The sequence below is a fragment of the Apodemus sylvaticus genome, chromosome 1 (genome assembly GCF_947179515.1).
Source record: "Apodemus sylvaticus chromosome 1, mApoSyl1.1, whole genome shotgun sequence".
Taxonomy (NCBI): domain Eukaryota; kingdom Metazoa; phylum Chordata; class Mammalia; order Rodentia; family Muridae; genus Apodemus; species Apodemus sylvaticus.
Window position 1 is genome coordinate 41,711,258 of NC_067472.1, and position 18,909 is coordinate 41,730,166.

An 18,909-nucleotide genomic window follows, 5' to 3' on the forward strand; every position below is an offset into this window, starting at 1 on the left:
ACAAATGGGACCTCATAAAACTACAAAGTTTCTGTAAGGCAAAGGACACTGTCAAAAGGACAAAAGGATCTTCACCAACCCTAAATCCCACAGAGGGCTAATATCTAATATATACAAAGAACTCAAGAAAGTAGAACCCAGAGAACCAAATAACCCCATTAAAAAGTGGGGTATGGAGCTAAACAAAGAATTTTCACATGAAGAACTTCGGAGAGCTGAAAAACACCTTAAGAAATGTTCAACATCATTAATCATTAGGGAAATGCAAATCAAAACAACCCTGAGATTTCACCTCACACCAGTCAGAATGGCTAAGATCAAAACTCAGGAGACAGCAGGTGTTGGTGAGGATGTGGAGAAAGAGGAACACTCCTCCACTGCTGGTGGGGTTGCAAGATGGTGCAACCACTTTGGAAATCAGTCTGGCAGTTCCTCAGAAAACTGGGCATGACACTTCCTGAGGACCCTGTTATACCACTCCTGGGCATATATCCAGAGGATTCTTCAGCATGCAATAAGGACATATGCTCCACTATGTTCGTAGCAGCCCTATTTGTAGTAGCCAGAAGCTGGAAAGAACCTAGGTGTCCTTCAATGGAGGAATGGATACAAAAAATGTAGTATATATAGACAAATGGATGGAGCTGGAGAACATCATACTAAGTGAGGTAACCCAGTCTCAAAAGATCAATCATGGTATGAACTCACTGATAAGTGGGTATTAACCTAGAAACTTTGAATACCCAAGACATAATCCACAATTTAAATGATGTCCAAAAAGAATGGAGGAGTGGCCCCTGGTTCTGGAAAGACTCAGTGCAAGATTATAGGGGAATTCCAGAACAGGGAAGTGGGAAGGGGTAGATGGAGGAACAGGCGGAGGAAAGAGGGCTTATCGGACTTGCGGGGAGTGGGGACCCAGAAAAGGGGAAATCATTTGAAATGTAAATAAAAAATATATCAATAAAAAAAGAAAGAAAAAAAGAAAATAAGACAAGTACCTCATAATTTAAAATAAGACACAAGTTTAATAATATTTTTCTTGGTCATAATGCTAATGGTCAGCTAGGAACAATATGAACTACTGTGTATTCAGTAAATATTTTACACCATCCCTAGTCAGATAAGCAAGAAAAACCTAGCATCAAATAACCAGGGATCATATTGACTTACAGACTTACACTGCACTACACAATCATATTTATTGGCAATTTTCTTCCCTCTCTAGGGGTGAACATGGTGTTTATGAATACACTGAGCTCAAGACAGTTGTAATGAAAATATCTCAGAAGAACTCCTAAAGAAGCCAGCAGAGAAGAGAAACTCTCAGGATCGGCTACACATCTTCTATAGTCAGCAGCAGAGTGGTGTTTTACTATAATTTCTTCTGTTGATTACTTCATCTGTATTACTGTTACTCATGGAAAAGATGCAGCTTAATCTGACAGATTCATTCACCTTTCAATCTGTGAACCCAGTTCACATCCCAGATCAAAAGGATACATGTAGGTTCAAGCTCTCTGTAACTCTCATGATCAGGTGCTTTCCAGTGCAGCTACTTGTCTAGAGTACTCATTTGGTGAGGAGGGCCAGTCGTGATTTAAGCCCCTTTTCCTCACTGATTCCTTCAACTACTCACCATGCAGGACAACTGAAAAGCCAGCTGCTCTCTTCCTCGGAGTTATTCCTCTGAGTGTTGTGAACTATTTTCTAGAATGCCGTGACTGCTTGTCAACTGACGTGCCTACCTGTAATTAGAATGCAAAGCTTAATAAAGGCAATCTCACATGATTTTGTTCAGCTTGAATTTTTAAAATGTGTACTCCTTGAGAAGTGTCATATATGTGTGCAATGTATTGTGATCATATACAACCCCACTCTCCCCTCTGACTCCACCCAGATCTGCATCCATGCACATCCACACCCCAGTTTCATGTACTTTTACATTTCTTGTGACACACGGAATCCAGTAATGCCACCCACATGCACATGAGTGTGGAGCCATTCACTGGGGCGTTATTAATCTATCAGGAGCCATACCTCTGCATAAAACTGACTTTCCCTCTGCTGGCCGTCATCACCAGCTAATAGATCCACTTAGGATGAAGGCTCGTGTGCTCTTCCTCCATTCATGCTATACTGTTGACTGTCTTTTCCTTGTACTGGTCTTGTGTAGTCAACCACAACCACCATGAGTTCATGAGTACAATGAACCTGTCATATTTAGAAAGCACTATTTTGTAGCAGTCTTCTTTGACTTCTGGCCATTACAATATTTCTACCCCTTTTCCATTATGTTCCCTGGGCCTTGGGGAGAGGGGATGTTACTACACAAGCCCCATTTATGGCTAAGCATTCTGTGGAGATTTATCCTCTGCACATTGGCCAGTTGTGAATCTTTCTATCAATTGTCATTCTCTGAAGGGGAAACATCCCTAAAGAGGACTTGGGTAAGCACTGATTTATGTGCAAGGGTATAAGTCTTTGGAGGAAGTTTGATACTCATCCTCTTAGCTTGTATTAGAGCACATGGTTCAAAGCTGGATAGGAATTGGGATGACATTTCTCCCAAATAATGTCCATAGCACCTTCTATTTCTTTGAAAGGTAGACAGCAGAAAGAAAACTTCTAAGTCAGTACCAGCTTGATTCCTCAACTTCCTGTGATTGAAGTGTGCATTGTCTTCAGCAGTAAATTGGGATTCTGATGGGCAACCAGAGAAATGGCTATATCTTGTTTTGTTTGAGGATTCTTTGAGACTCCCTCCCTGATCAACAACTTGAAGAGGGTATCCCAGTCCTGACCCACATATACATATGATGCTGTAAAACTGAAGGTTTCATATGGTTTTTCAAACATCCGTATTCCTTAATTGTAGTTGGCCCTCCTCATAACACCTGAACCTGTGGCCCAAAGTCCTCTGCTATATATGTGCTAGGTGCTTCAGACCAGTGTATGGACTTTGGCTGGTGGCTCAGTCTCTGGGATCTCCCTGGGGTCCAGGTTAGTCTTCCTATGGGGTTGCCATCCCTTTAAGTTCCCTCAATCATTCTTGTAAATCATTCATAAGGGCCCCTGTCCTCAGTCTAATGTTTGACTGTAAGTATCTGTATCTATATCAATCAGCTACTGGTAGGTCCTCTCAGAGGACCACTTTTCTAGGCTCCTGTCTGTAAGGAAAACATAACATCAGTAATGGTATCAGGGTTTGATAAGTACCCATGTGATTGTTCCCAAATTGGGCTGGTCACTGGTAAGTCATTTATTTAGCATCTACTTCATTTTTATCCTGAATTTCATTTTTAAAAAAAATTATTTATTTTTTTTATTGTCTATTTTCTTTGTTTACATTCCAAATGATTTTCCTTTTTCCTGTTCTCCCCTCCCCATAAGTCCCATAAGCCCCCTTCCCTCTGTCCATTCCCTAATCAACCCCCTCCCACTTCTCTGTCCTGGTAATTCCCTACAATGCTACAGCAAGCCTTTCCAGAACCAGGGCCCGCTCCTTCCTGCATCTTGAGAATCATTTGATATGTGAGTTGTGTCATGGATATTCAGATCTTCTGGGCTAATATCCACTTCTCAGTGACTGCATTCCATATGCGTTCTTTTGTGAATGAGTTACCTCACTTAGGATAATATTTTCCAGTTCCAACCATTTGCCTAAGAATTTCATGATTTCATTGTTTTTAATTGCTGAGTAGTAGTTCATTGTTTAAATATACCACATTTTCTGTATCCATTCCTTCATTGAGTGACAACTGGGTTCTTTCCAGCTTCTGGCTATTATAAATAAGGCTGCTACGAACATAGTGGAGCATGTGTCCTTATTGCATGCTGGGGAATCCTCTGGGTATATGCCTAGTAGTGGTATAGCAAGGTCCTCTGGAAGTGTCCTGACCAGTTTTCTGATTTCCAGAGTGGTTGTACCAACTTGCATTCCCATCTGCAGTGGAAGAGTGTTCCTCTTTCTCCACATCTTTGCCAACACCTGCTGTCAAAGAAGACCTCAGAAAAATGGTAAAATCTTCCATGCTCATGGATGGGCAGGATTAATATAATTAAAATAGCCATCTTGCCAAGAGCAATATACACATTCAATGCAATCCCAATCAAAATCACAACTCAGTTCTTCATAGAGTTAGAAAGAGCAATTCTCAAATTCATCAGGAATAACAAAAACCCCAGGATAGCTAAAACTATTCTCAACTGTTAAAGAACTTCTAGGGGAATCAGTATCCTGGACCTCAAGCAGTACTACAGATCAATAGTGTTAATAACTGCATGGTATTGGTACAGTTACAGGCAGGCGGATCAATGGAATAGGATTGAAGACCCACAAATGAACCCACACATCTATGGTCACTTGATCTAAAAGGATCCAGTGGAAAAAAGATAGCCTTTTCAACAAATGGCGCTGGTTCAACTGGAGGTCAGCATGTAGAAGAATGCAAATTGATCCATTCTTATCTCCTTGTACTAAGCTCAACTCCAAGTGGATCAAGGACCTCCACATAAAACCAGACACACTGAAACTAATAGAAAAGAAACTGGGGAAGAGGCTTGAGCTCATGGGCACAGGGGAAAAGTTCCTGAAAAGAACACCAATAGCTTACTCTCTAAGATCAAGAATTGACAAATGGGACCTCATAAAATTACATTTCTGTAAGGCAAAGGACACTGTCAAAAGGACAAAACAGCAACCAACAAATTGGGAGAAGATCTTCAGCAACCCTACATCTAACAGAGGGTTAATATCCAATATATACAAAGAACTCAAGAAGTTAGACTCCAGAGAACCAAATAACCCTATTAAAAATGGTGTACAGAACTAAACAAAGATTTCACCTGAAGAAATTCGAATGGCTGAGAAGCACCTTAAGAAATGTTCATGCCAGGGTATCCTTTGGGTATATGCCCAGGAGAGGTATAGTAGGGTCCTCTGGAAGTCTCATGTCCAGTTTTCTGAGGAACCTCCAGACTGATTTCCACAGTGGTTGTACCATCTTACAGCCCCACCAGCAGTGGAGGAGAGTTCCTCTTTCTTCACATCCTTGCCAACACCTGCTGTCTCCTGAGTTTTTGACCTTAGCCATTCTGACTGGTGTAAGGTGAAATCTCAGGGTTGTTTTGATCTGCATTTCCCTAATGACTAATGATGTTGAGCACTTCTTAAGGTGCCTCTCGACCATCTGAATTTCTTCAGGTGAAAATTCTTTGTTTAGATCTGTACCCCATTTTTAATAGGGTTATTTGGTTCCCTTGGGTCTAACTTCTTGAGTTCTTTGTATATATTGGATATTAGCCCTCTATCAGATGTGGGGTTGGTGAATATCCTTTCCCAATTGTTCATAGCAGCCTTATTTATAATAGCCAGTAGCTGGAAAGAACCCAGATGCCCCTCAAAGGAGGAATGGATACAGAAAATGTGGTATATTTACACAATAGAATACTACTCAGCAATTAGAAACAATGAATTCACAAAATTTTTAGGCAAATGGTTTGATCTGGAAAATATCATCCTAAGTGAGGTAACCCAATCACAAAAGAATACATATGGAATGCAATCTCTGATAAGTGGATATTAATTAGCCCAGAAGCCCTGAATACCCAAGGCACAAATCGCATAATAAATGACTCCCATGAAGAAGTATGGAGAGGGTCCTGATCCTAGAAAAGATTGATCTAGCAGTGGAAGGGAATATAAGGACAGAGTAAAAGGAGGGAGGTGATTGGAGAATGGATGGAGAGAAGAAGGTTTATGGGACATATGGGGAGGGGGGACCCGGGAAAGGGGAAATCATTTGGAATGTAAATAAAGAATATAGAAAATAAAATATTAAAAAAAGAAATGTTCAGCATCATTAGTCATTAGGGAAATGCAAATCAAAACAACCCTGAGATTTCACCTCACACCAGTCAGAATGGCTAAGATTAAAAACTGAATTTCTTTTAAACAGGAACAATTTCGGTTCAGAAAGTTTGAAGGTGTGCTGTCCCCATTCTTCCACTAGAGTGCCCTGTCCCACTATTGTAGGTCCTCTCTTTGCACCTACACTTATTGTATTTCAGCCAATTCCAGGTGTATTAATTCCTGGGAGCCTCCCCATCCCAGGTCTCTGGGACTTTCTAGAGGTGCACCAATCCAGAACCCCAGGCAGTTGATTGTTTCTATTTACTCTTTTGGCCCACTAAATTTCTCTCCTGTCTCTCCCACATACCTGATCCTGCTACCTTTTCCTCTCCAGTCTCCTTGCCCACCCCGATCCCTCCCTCTCTCTGGCTCCCATGAAAATAGTCATCTTACCAAAAACAATCTACAGATTCTACACACTTCCAATTAAAATTCCCACAAAATTCTTTACAGACATGGGAAGAGCAGTTCTCAACTTCACATCGAAAAACAAAAAACTCAGGATAGCAAAAAGAATTCTCAACAATAAAAGAACTTCTGGATGAATCACCGTCTCTGTCCTCAAACGGTACTAAAGAGCAATAGTGATAAAAACCTTATGGTATTGGTACAAAAATAGCCACATTGATCAATGGAATTAAACCAGAGACTCGGAAATAAACAGAGTAAGTATATACCTATGGATACTTGATCTTTGGCAAAGAAGCCAAAACCATACATAGAAAAAAAAAAGCATCTTCAATAAATGGTGGTTGTCTACATGTAGAAAAATGCAAATTGATACCTTTTTTGACCCTGCACAAATATCAAGTCCAAGTGGATCAAGGACCTCAGTATCAAACCAGATACACTAAATCTAATAGAAGAGAAAGTGGGAAATAACCTTAAATGCATTGGTGCAGAAGAAAATTTCCTGAACAGAACCCCAATGACTCAGACTCTAAGATCACCAATTGATAAATGGTACCTCTAGAAACTGAAAAACTTCTGTAAGGCAAAGGACACTGTCAAGACAAAACTGCAAACTACAGTTTGGGAAATGATCTTCACTAATCCTACATATATTTGAGGGCTAATATCTAAAATATATAAAGAAATCTCAACTCAAGGAGTTAGATTCTATCCAACCAAATAACCCAATCAAAAAATAGGGTACAGAGCTAAACATAACCCTTTTTAATCATCCAAACTATTTTAATATATATGGCCAAGAGGGAAATCAGCTTGTGTTCAAATTTTATATGTGACATGTTTCATAATCAATAACTTGTATTTGAACAGCACAGAAAGAGTATAATGTAATAAAAAACATAAACAGTTTTTGCTACTTTCTTTAAATTTTGTTGTTTTATAAGTACAGAAAACTCCAGAAAACATGTTTGTCTCTTTAGCTCTGTCTCATCTCTGTCTCTGTCTCCATCTCCATCTCCATGTCTTTCTGTGTCTCGCTCTCTTTCTCTCCCCCTCTTTACACACACAGACACAGACACATGGAAACACTGGCACACACAGAGATACACACACAGACATACACATAAATAACCACACAGACACACACAGAGATACACACACAGACACACAGTGACACACACAGACAGACACAAACTCACAGACACACACAGATACACAGACACAAGCACATATACATACATAGACACACACAGAGACACACACACACATACACATAAACACACATACACACAGATACACACACAGACACACACACACAGACACACACACGTGCGCGCACGCACATACACACACACACACATGTTGCATATGGGTGATTAGTCAGCCAATTTGATTGACAGTTGTCTGTGGAGGCAGGGCACCATGGATGAATCCAACAGCTATCACTTAGGGAATCAAATTTTTCCATATTGCTCATAATACTTTTGCTTAGCCAAAGAAAATAAATGTTAGAGGAACACTTACAATAAGAAATTGTTATTAAAATTAATAATAACACTTAATAGTTTTAGTAACATTCAATATCTGCCTCTTCATCTCTTATTTTTTCTTTTTTTAATTAGATATTTTTTGTTTACATTTCAAATGTTATCCTCTTTCCATGTTTCCTTTCCACAACCCCCCCTATCCCATCATCCCCCCCCCCCTGCTCACTAACCCTCCCACACCTGCTTCCCTGTCCTGGTATTCCCTACACTGGGGCAATGAGCATTTACAGGTCTAAGGATCTCTCCTCTCACTGATGTCTGACCAGGCCATCCTCTGGATCCATGAGGCTTGGGCTATGGGTCCTTCCATGTGTACTCTTTGGTTGGTGGTTAAGTCCCTGGTAGCTCTGGGGGTACTGGGTGGTTCATATTGTTGTTCCTCCTATGGCAGTGCAAACCCCTTCAGCTCCTTGGGTCCTTTCTCTAGCTCCCCCATTGGGGACCCTGTGCTTAGTTCAATGGTTGGCTGAGAGCATCCCCTCTGTATTTGTCAGGGACTGGCAGGTCCCCTCAGGAGACAGCTATATCAGGCTCCTATCCAAAGAGAACTCTTAACAGAGGAATCTTGAATGACTGAGAAGCCCTAAAAGAATTGTTCAACATCTTTAGTCATCAGGAGAATACAAATTAAAATGATCCTGAGATTCTACCTTACATCTATGAGAATGACTTAGATCAAACACGTAAGTGACAGCACATGCTCACAAGGATATGGAGAAAGAGGAACACTCCTCCATTGCAGGTAGGATTTCAAACTGGTACACCCACTCTGGAAATCAGTCTGACAGTTCTTCAGAAAATTAGAAATATTCCTTCCTGAAGTCTCAGCTATACAATTCCTGGGCATGTACCCAAAAGATGCTCCACCATATCACAAGCATATGTGCTTCACTATGTTCATATCAGCCTTCTTCATGATAGGCAAAAAAGTGGAAGCAACCCAGATGTCCCTCAACTGAAGGAAGAATACAGAAAATGTGGTTCACTTACACAACAGAATACTATTTAGCTATTAAAAATGAGGACATCATGAATTTTGCAGGCAAATGGATGGAACTAAAAAATATCCTGAGTAACCCAGACCCAAAAGGACATGCATGGTATGAACTCACTGTTAAATAAATATTAATCAAAAAGTATAGAATACCCACAGAACCTAACTAATTTGTTTCTTCATCTCAGTTTAAATTTTGTACGTCATATGTGACTTAGCTTCATTCATTTCTTTTAGATTTTTTAATTTAATTGAGTATATATTTTTCAAGTATCTCATCTGATTATTTGAATTTTCTCAGTGTGCATTGCATTGTCTCTGTTCACATCTAATTTTATTAATTAGTGCCTGGGTGGTTTGAATATACTTGGCCCAAGGAGTGGCACTATTTGGAGGTGTGGCCCTGTTGGAGTAGGTGTGTCACTGTAGGCATGGGCTTTAAGACCCTCATCCTAGCTGCCTGAAAGTCAGTCTTCTCCTATCAGCCTTCAGATGAAGATGTAGGCCTCTCAGTTCCTGCACTATGTCTGCCAGAACACTGCCATGTTCTTACCTTGATGATACTGCACCCAACCTCTGAACCTGTAAGTCATCCCCAGCCCCAATTAAATGTTTTGTTGTTGCTGTTGTTTTAAATAGTAACAACGATATGATCCACCCAGTAATCCCAGAGCTCCCAGGGACAGAAAAATTAACCAGATAGTATACATGGTGTTACCCATGGCTCCAGATACATAGGCAGAAGAGGTTGACCTTGTTGGACATCAAAGAGAAGAGAGGCCCCTGGTGCTAGAAAGGCTAGATGCAGCAGTGTAGGGGAATACCAGGGCAGGAAGGTGGGAGAGGGTTGATTATGGAACAGGGAAGGGGAGATGGCTTAATGGACTTTGGGGGGACAGAAAATGAGAAATCATTTGAAACATAAATAAAGAATATATCTAATAAAAATCTGCAAAAGAAAAAAAAAAGAGTTGCCTTGGTCATGGAATCAGATCAAAGCATTAAAATCCTAAAGGATCTTTGTTTCTCTTTCTTTTGGTTAATTAATTAATTTATTTATTTTTGTTTTTTTTTAAGTTTCTCATAAATTTATTTGAACAGCAAAAGGATATATTAGTTGTAAGTAAAGAAATCCAATGTTTTGAGCCTGGGAATTCTCTCCATACCACAAATACAGAGATAGGCACTGAGGGGCTAGCAAAGGGGTGTTTTCCTGGCTTGGCAATGTTAGGTGCAAGTGCAATCAATGTCTAAGCTGACAGACACTTCTTATGGGGAACAGCTCATTTTAAGAGTATTCCAAATCCTTCCTTGTTGGAATGGCTTGGAAAAGAACAAGCAGCAGCAATAGTTCATGACAATTCATTTCTAGATTTCATTCACACATCTTACTATCTTATAGAATTTCTATTTGAGAATTAAAAATTCTACTTCATAAGTTTTTAATGTAGGAAAAGATCACACATACTGCATAACTTTAATGACTGGAACTGCGCATTGCTCATGGGTCTTGGGGGATTGCATCCTGTGTGCCAGAGTCCTTCACAGGAATAAAAATGGCTCTAAGGCTGCAGCACCACACTCCTTCACATTATACACAGTTGAGGACCCAAAGTGCTAAGTGCATTTTTCAAGCATACATTCTGAGACTGTTTAGCACTCCAATAAATTATGAAAGGCAAATTCATAGATACTCTTTGAGAGTGAGGATAACTAGTAAATCTCCCCTCAAAACCTTGTGACACTACAGGGACTGGACCGAGGTACACATTAGAAATCTGCGACCAAAGATTTACTAATCTTATTTTATTTTCAAAAAACTAACTCTTCATTTAGTTCAATTTTTGTCTTTTTTTCATTTTTATTTTATTAATTTCTGCCCCTGTCTTTATAATTTTTCTCCATCTACTGATTTTGATATTTTTCATGTATTTTCCAATACCTTAATATTAACCATCAAATTATTTATTTGACATCTCTATGATTTCTTTAAAAAAAAAAGGTACTGGGGCAAGTCTCATTTGCTTGACTCACATAGGTAAAACTATAAAAAGCACCCAGGTCCATGCATTTTATCTTTGCCTCATTGTCAATATACCTTTGAAATCTTTTTATAGACAAAATTAGGTAGTATCATGTACAATCATCAAATATCCATGTTTAAAGAGTTGAGGAGCAATTTTGAGAAGATACATGGTAATTAAAACAAACAAAGCCAAACAACAAACAAACAAACAAACAAAGCTCACCCCAGCAAGGGGCTATTTTCTGAACCTAATGATCTATGTCAAGAACTAAGTGAATCAATCTTTGTAACAAATAGTACATGGGTAAGGGCAGACAAGATGAGTTGATTAGGGTGGAAGAAACTTTCCAGAGTAAATCATGGAAAGAACAGTTAAAAACAGGTAAGACGGGATGGATGAGACTGGCATCAGTGATGTGATCCATTACACATGCTGGGGTCCCAGAGGGACCAGAGACATGGAGCAGAGTCAAATGCAGAGGGACAGATTCAGACTCAAGAAGTTTTATAACCTTGAAGCAGTAGAAATCCAGTTATAAAGACAACATGATAAAGGAAAGACAGCAATACTGATGAAACCAAAGAGAAGAAAACACTTAGAGTAACCACAGAGAAGCTCAAAGAACCAGTCGTTAGCTCAGCAGTTGATTGTGCAGCAACAGCAAAAGAAGAATGTAGCATGGGGACGAGTCTTTAAAGTGGTAGCAGAGCTGCTGTCCTGTTATTTCTCACCAAGGAGAATATTACATTAGACCATGGAATTGTATTTTCTACATTATTTTTAATTAATGCGATCAAAGGTATATGGTAAAAATAAGGGCAAAATAAATGCACATTTACACATGTACAATATCAGATATAATCCACCAGAAGCAAATTCTATCTGAAATACAGAAAATGAATCTAGCTGAGAATTATTTTCAGGTAACATTATTCCTGATATGAATTTGGAGGTGCAGGAAGAACAATGCCAATAAAAAACATATGAGCACAGCTGAACGGATGTGACTGAAGGATTTATAAAGTGGGATTTTTCATAGCTTTAGTTGGAGTGCCTATTTAACATCTTATAATTTTAGGCAATGTATACATATGAATGAAAAAAGGAGGTATCTAAAGGTAAAATAAAGAAGAAGTTTCTGCTTCTAGCTGAGTGGAAATAAGATATACTCTCCCTTCTATCCCAGATTAGTTAGGCCTCTGTGACTATAACTGAGTACTAAAGTAGTGACATCGCAGGAGAAAGGCTGATTTGCTCACAGTTCTGCCTGCAGTTCTTCAGGTTTAATCGTCATAGTCCACCTCACTGCTTTTGAATTGTTGCCGAGCATCACGACAAGGGTGTGTGACAGGGAAGCTGCTTGCTCTGAGGCAATGGAGCACTCACAAAAAGTCACTACCATGACTACCATCTGAAAGACCCAACAAACAACTAAAAGGGTCAGATGCAGATATTTACACCCAAACAATGGACAGAAGTTGCTGCCCTCTATCATGAAATTAGGGAAAGGCTGGAAGAAGCTCAGGAGGAGGGCGACCCCTGTAGGAGGACCAGCCGTCTCTACTATCCTAGAACCTTGAGATCTCTCAGACACTGGGCCACCAACCAGGCAGCATATATCATTTGATAAGAGGCCCTCAACACATATAAAGAAGAGGACTGCCAGGTTTGGGTTTAGTCAGAGAAGATGCACCTAACCCTCAAGACCCTGAAAGCCCCAAGGAGTGGGGAAGTATGTTGGCTTAGGGAATGGGAGGGTGGGGACATCCTCACGGGGACAGGGAAGGGGGTTGTAGAGGTAGGGAGGAGGTATGGGATGGGGAATAGTCAGAGGGTGGTCTGAGAAGGGTGAAAAATTGGTAGGGTAAAGAAAAAGATTAAAGAACATTTAAAAAAGGATAAATTAAACCTTCTTCTCCACCAGTGGCTTTTGCTCATGGTGTTCAATTATAGCAGTAAAAAAGTTACTAAGACAAGAGTGCTGGATGTAATACAGTAAGAGGCACTGCCCTGACCATTGTCTCTTTCATACCCATATTGTGTGTCCATGACAGAAAGACTCATTTATAAAAAGAATCTACAAACAGAGAAGATAAAACTTTAATTGGTAGGCATAGGGTGGTGCTCAGGTTCAGAAATTCTAGGAGCAAGAGGACTTCTAACACAATTCTGTCGAGAAGGACACAATGACTTAACATGCTTCAGTTACTGAGAACAACAGCTTCCTCCATAACTGTACTGAGATTGCTACAAAAGACAATCCAGGAGGAAAAGAAACCACCACACCTAGTCAGGGAAGAAACACTGACTACAGGTTATAGTATGTGCCATCATTTTATTGATTTTTAACATACATCTATACTTTTCTTTTGTTCTGTTCTTTAATTCTTAATTTGAGTTTAGGCTTCTGTCTTTTCTAAGTTGGATGCTGCAGTGGTGTTTTCACCATCCACTCCACACTTTAGTTCATGACTCAGATATTTTCTTTTCATCTACATTTCACTCCCTTTCATTTCATCACTTGCCATTCCTTTTGTTCTAAGATGCCTGTAACATTTTCTAAACCTTAATGGAATCACTGGTAAAGTATACAAATGCCTTCTCCTGTATGTTAATTCTGGGAACTCTGTCAAATAATTATTTGCATTGGGTTGCCTGTAGCCTATGCAGTTCACTGCAAATTTTCAGTTTTCATGGTCTCTGGTGGGCTTTGGTGATGAAGCTATGTTCTAGTCATTTCTGCTTCTGTAAGTAACCCCTCGCCTATATTTTTCTAAGTAATCAGAATAAATATCTTTGGTTCACTAAATTAGGCTTTGATGGTATCCTTACTTGGCTAGATGATGAGTTCTCTATCTGGGATGAGTAGACACTTAGTCATACTTCCCCAGGAACAGTTTCACAGCACACATATAAGCAGGACTAGCAACTAGATCCAAATGACAAAATAGCAAGATGGTTCATTGAAAGTAGAAGAGACACGCAAAGCCAGAGGGAGAACATGTACATCCCCAAAGAACATGTGAACAGAAAATGTAACAAAACACAACACTTAGGAGACAAAAATTTCTGATTGTACTCCCAGAAGCTAGCCACTTTTTAACCCTAAAATATCAGAGATATCAAAAGATGATGTCACAGCAATGCTGACAAGTGCTTGGACCCATGACTTTTTAAAGAGACAGTGATCATGGAGAGAACTCAACGGTGAGGATAAAAGAAGGGAGTCTGTTCAAGATGCTGGTAAATAACTAAGCAGAGAAAACAATCTTGAGATTCCACCTCACACTAGTCAGAATGGCTAAGATCAAAAACTCAGGTGACAGCAGATGAGGATGCTGGTGAGGATGTAGAAAAATAGGAACATTCCTCCCTTGCTTGTGGGATTTCCTGGTAACACAACTCTGGAAATCAGTTTGTCAGTTTGTGGGTTCCTCAGAAAAGTGGGCATAGTACTATCTGAGGACCCAACTATACCTGTGCATATACTCCTGTGCATATACTCAGAAGATGTTCCAACATGTAATAAGGACACACATGCCACTATATTCATAGCAGCCTTATTTATAATAGCCAGAAGCTGGAAAGAATCCAGATGTCCCTCAACAGAGGAATGGATACGGAAAATGTGGTACATTTATACAGTGGAGTACAACTCAGTTATTAAACACAATGAATTCATGGAATTCGTAGGAAAATGGATGTAGCTAGGAAATATCATCCTGAGTGAGGTAAACCAAACACAAAAGAACTCACATGGTATGCATTCACTGATAAGTGGATATTAGCCCAAAAGCTCAAAATAAACAAGTTATAATTCACAGACCACAGGAAGCTCAAGAAGAAGGAAGACCCAAGTGTGGATACTTAGGCCCTTCGTAGAAGGGGGAACTAAGCATACATGGGAGGAGATACAGAGACAAAATGTGGAGCAGAGACTGAAAAAAAGGCCGTGCAGAGACTGCTCCACCTGGGAATCCATCCCATATACCAAACCCAGACACTGTTGTGGATGCCAACAAGTGCTTGCTGACAGGGCCCTGATATAGCTCTTTACTGAGAGGTTCTGCCATTGCCTGACAAATTCAGAGGCGGACTAAGCACAAGGTCCCAAATGGAGGAGCTAGAGAAAGGACCCAAGGAGCTGAAGGGGTTTGCAGCCCCATAGGGGAAAAATGATGTGAACCAACCAGTACCCCCAGAGCATCCACGGTCGTAACCACCAACCAAAGAGTACACATGGAGTGATCCATGGCTCCAGCTGCCTGGGTCACAGAGGATGGCCTGGTTGGACATCACTGAGAAGATAGGTCCTTGGACCTGTGAAGGATCATTGCACTAGTGTAGGGGGATGCCAGGGCATGGAAGCAGGAGTGTTAGTGAACAGTGGGACAGGGGATAGGGGGTTTTCAGAAGGGAAACATGGAAATGAAATAACATTTGAAATGTAAATAAAGAAAATATCTAATAAAAAAAGTAAAAAAAAAAATTAAGCCAGAGCATGTTAAGTGATTGGTAATTTGGAAAAAAAATCAAAAGCAAGAAAAAAACCTCATCAAGAATTTTGAGATTCTCCAAAAATAACAATGGAAATATAAGAAACGAACTGATTCTGATAGGTCTGCCTTTATAAGTTGCTTTCCTGTTTTCCCTTACTGCTTTTAATATTCTTTCTTTGTTTAGTGAATTTGGTGTTTTGATTATTATGTGCTGGGATGACTTTCTGTTCTGGTCCAGTCTGTTTGGAGTTCTGAAGGCTTCTTGTATGTTCATGGGTATCTCTTTCTCTAGGTTAGGGAAGTTTTCTTCTACAATTTCATTGAAAATATTTACTGGCCCTTCAAGATGTAAATCCTCGCTCTCCTCTATACCTATAATCCCTAGGTTTGGTCTTCTTATTGTGTCCTGGAGGTCCTGCATGTTTTGGTTTACCAGCTTTATGCATTTTGCATTTTCTTTGACTGTTGAGTCAATGTTTTCTATGGTATCTTGAGCACCTGAATTTCTTTCATCTATCTCTTGTATTCTGTTGTTGATGCTTGCATCTATGACTCCTGAATTCTTTCCAAGGTTTTCTATCTCCAGAGACGTCTCACTTTGTGATTTCTTTATTGTTTCTACTTCCACTTTTAGATCCTGGATGGTTTTGTTTAGTTCCTTCACTTGATTGTGTTTTCTTGTAATTCTTTAAAGGATTTTTGTGTTTCTTCTTTAAGGGTTTCTGCCTGTTGACCCATGATCTTCTGTATTTCTTTAAGGGATTTTTGTATTTCCTCTTTAAGGACTTTTACCTGTTGACTGATGTTCTCCTGTATTTCTTTAAGGGAGTCATTTCATTTAAGTCTTTCTTGAAGCCGTCTATCAGCACAATGAGATACAATTTTAAATCCAACTGTTGCTTTTCCAGTGTGTTGGGGTATCTGGAACTTGCTGTGGTGGGAGAACTGGGTTCTGATGTTGCCTTGCGGTCTTGGTTTCTGTTGGTAGGGTTCTTTTGCTTGCCTTTCGCCATCTGGTTATCTCTGGTGCTAGTTGGTATTGTTGTCTCTGGCTGGAGTTTGTTCCTCTTGTAGGCCTGTAAGCCTGTGTCCTTATTTCTCTGAGCTCAAAAGTGAAAGCACTGTTGGAAGATATCTCTCTCTCTCCTGGCAGGCTGTTCACAGAAGGCTGTGGAGTTTCCCAGATCCTTGGTGCAAATGGAGACAGGAAGACTTTCCTCCCAGCTGCTCCACTGATCACAGAAGGCTTTGGAGTCTCCCTGCTTCCTGGTGCCAATGGAAGTGGGAAAATTTCTGTCCCAGCTGCTCCACTAATATTATGCCCTGTGTGCTCCTAGCAGATTCCCTCCAGAGAGAAGTGGGAGATCTCACCTCTGAGCTAAGAAGTGAAAGCCTGCTGGGAGATCACTCTCTCCTGGGCAGCTGTGCACAGAAGGCTGTGGAGTCTCCAGGCTCCCTGGTACAAATAGCAGCCAGGAAGATTTCCATCCCAACTGCTCCACTGATCTTAGGGCCCTGTTTGCTCTTAGCTGGTCCCTTCCAGAGAGCAAGAGTCTTAATCAAATATTTCATGTGAAAAGAAGTTGGCACTGTGTTAAACAATAAGAGCATCATCCATGTAGCCAATAGAATTACAGCAGGACATAAATTCACAAACTTATAACTTTATAACTGCGAATAAACATGATCAGTGAAGAACCTTTCCATGCCCTGTGATGAAGCTCTCCATGAATAATACCATAGTCAAGATGTCAAAACCACGAGACAAGGTAACTAATTAATTTATTAGTTGGACAGAGACTTATGCTCCTGGAAGTGACCTGAAGCTCAGTATGTATGGGGGGAGAAGTCACAAAATGAGCTTCAGGTGAGCTACGCCTACTCTGAAGCTGCTTCAGCAAAGCCTGCCAAGAACCTCACATTTCACCTCCCAAAGAGCAGTGGGAACCACTGAACAGCCAGTGGGTCTTCACTTCACATAGTTCATCTGACTTTGTGAAGAAAGCGTGAGTGAGGGAAGACTTGTGGGGTGTTTACTGACCATGTACTGAATTTACTTGCCCTATAAAATATTAACGTGGCACGTGTTCAGTAAGTATCTGGAGGATTCATTCATTTCCTATAGCTTAGTATAAACATGCAAAAGCAACACTATCTTAGAAAATGTCCCTTTATTACTTTAGTATTTCTCTTAAGGCTAAATATTTTTCTTACAAAAGAAAGTACATAATAATAATGATCTACCACCAAGTATGCCACTGGGCCTGAAGAAGAGGGAGTGTTAAAATACCAGTCATTTCACTAAGGACTTTACTAGCAAACTACCATGACCCCAGTTATTGCCTATTGACAAAGCAATTTGAATTCAGCATTACTCAAAAATATACTGGGGCAGGATTTTCAAGATAAGCACTCATCAATGTTATCAATGCTCATCAACTGACACTATGAATGTACAACCAGCTTCCAACTCATTCTCTACAAAGGTGTGATGCCATTGGTCACTGTTATCCTGATCACAGAAGGTATCACCCTCAGATTCACTGCCCATAATGCCAGCAAGTGAAAATTATCAGGTACCTGTTGGCTTTAAAACAAAGATTCTTCTTAAAAAATTTTTTGTTATAGTTTTTTCATATTTTTCCAACAAGGTAAGCAAAGATCAACAATTTTATGTGCACACTAATATGGCTATGGGCAAGAACTGACCATCCACATATCATTAAAATGAGAGTGTATTAGTCCCTTGTTATTTAATCATTTATATGCATATTAATTTTCTCTCTCATGCTCTGAAAAAACACTTCACCAAATCATATGAAGCAAGGAAGGGTTTCTTTTTACCCAGTTCTAAGGCATGCTTCATTATGCAGTCATCATGTTAGCAGAGGCCTGAGGTAGCTGGTTCACATTGCCTTCACATGCAGGAAGCAGAGAGGGACTAAAGGTGCTTCTCTGCCCTCTTTCTCCTCTGTTTGGTTTCTTTTCCCCAACTCTGGGCACTCAGCCCATGGGACATTGCCAACCAGATTCTCACCTCAATTAATTGAATCTAGAAATTTCCACACAGACATATCCAAAGATTTTTTTACATGTTCATTTCTAATTTCCTTACCTTGACAATCAAGATCAATCACTGAGTTATGCACAATAGTTTTTAGGTTGTGAAAAAGAGAATGCTCATCTTTGTGATTTTTATTTTTTTAGATGTATAATAGAATTCTGATTATTATGTCTATGGCAAACATGTACTTCGAAAATAATTTTGAGTGTATGAAGTCCAAAGGAAAGTATCTATTGTAGATCTTGAAATACAGGCTTCTCAGCTGAAAGTACTGTTTATAACCAGAAGCATGTGGGGATATACCAAAGCTTCATATCTCTTACTCAGTCCCATATTTTCTACCTCTGGAAGGTGTGTCCCAGAACCCTAGCTGCCTATTTGAATAAGGATACTACTATCTACTTGAGCCAGAATTTTGTTCTACTGATAGATTGTCAACATACCACTTACAAT

The 18,909-nt window shown here is 39.9% G+C and overlaps 1 protein-coding gene across 1 annotated transcript in view; it reads left to right on the top strand.

Annotated features, from left to right (window-relative positions):
* Nucleotides 1-1,791, top strand: part of LOC127689163 (aldehyde dehydrogenase, cytosolic 1-like) — a 38,891-nt gene extending 37,100 nt beyond the window's left edge. The window contains 1 exon segment of the mRNA XM_052188506.1: nt 1,229-1,791. Coding sequence (XP_052044466.1) covers nt 1,229-1,301 — 73 coding nt within the window. The 3' untranslated portion in view covers nt 1,302-1,791.
* Nucleotides 1,792-18,909: the final 17,118 nt, after the last annotated feature.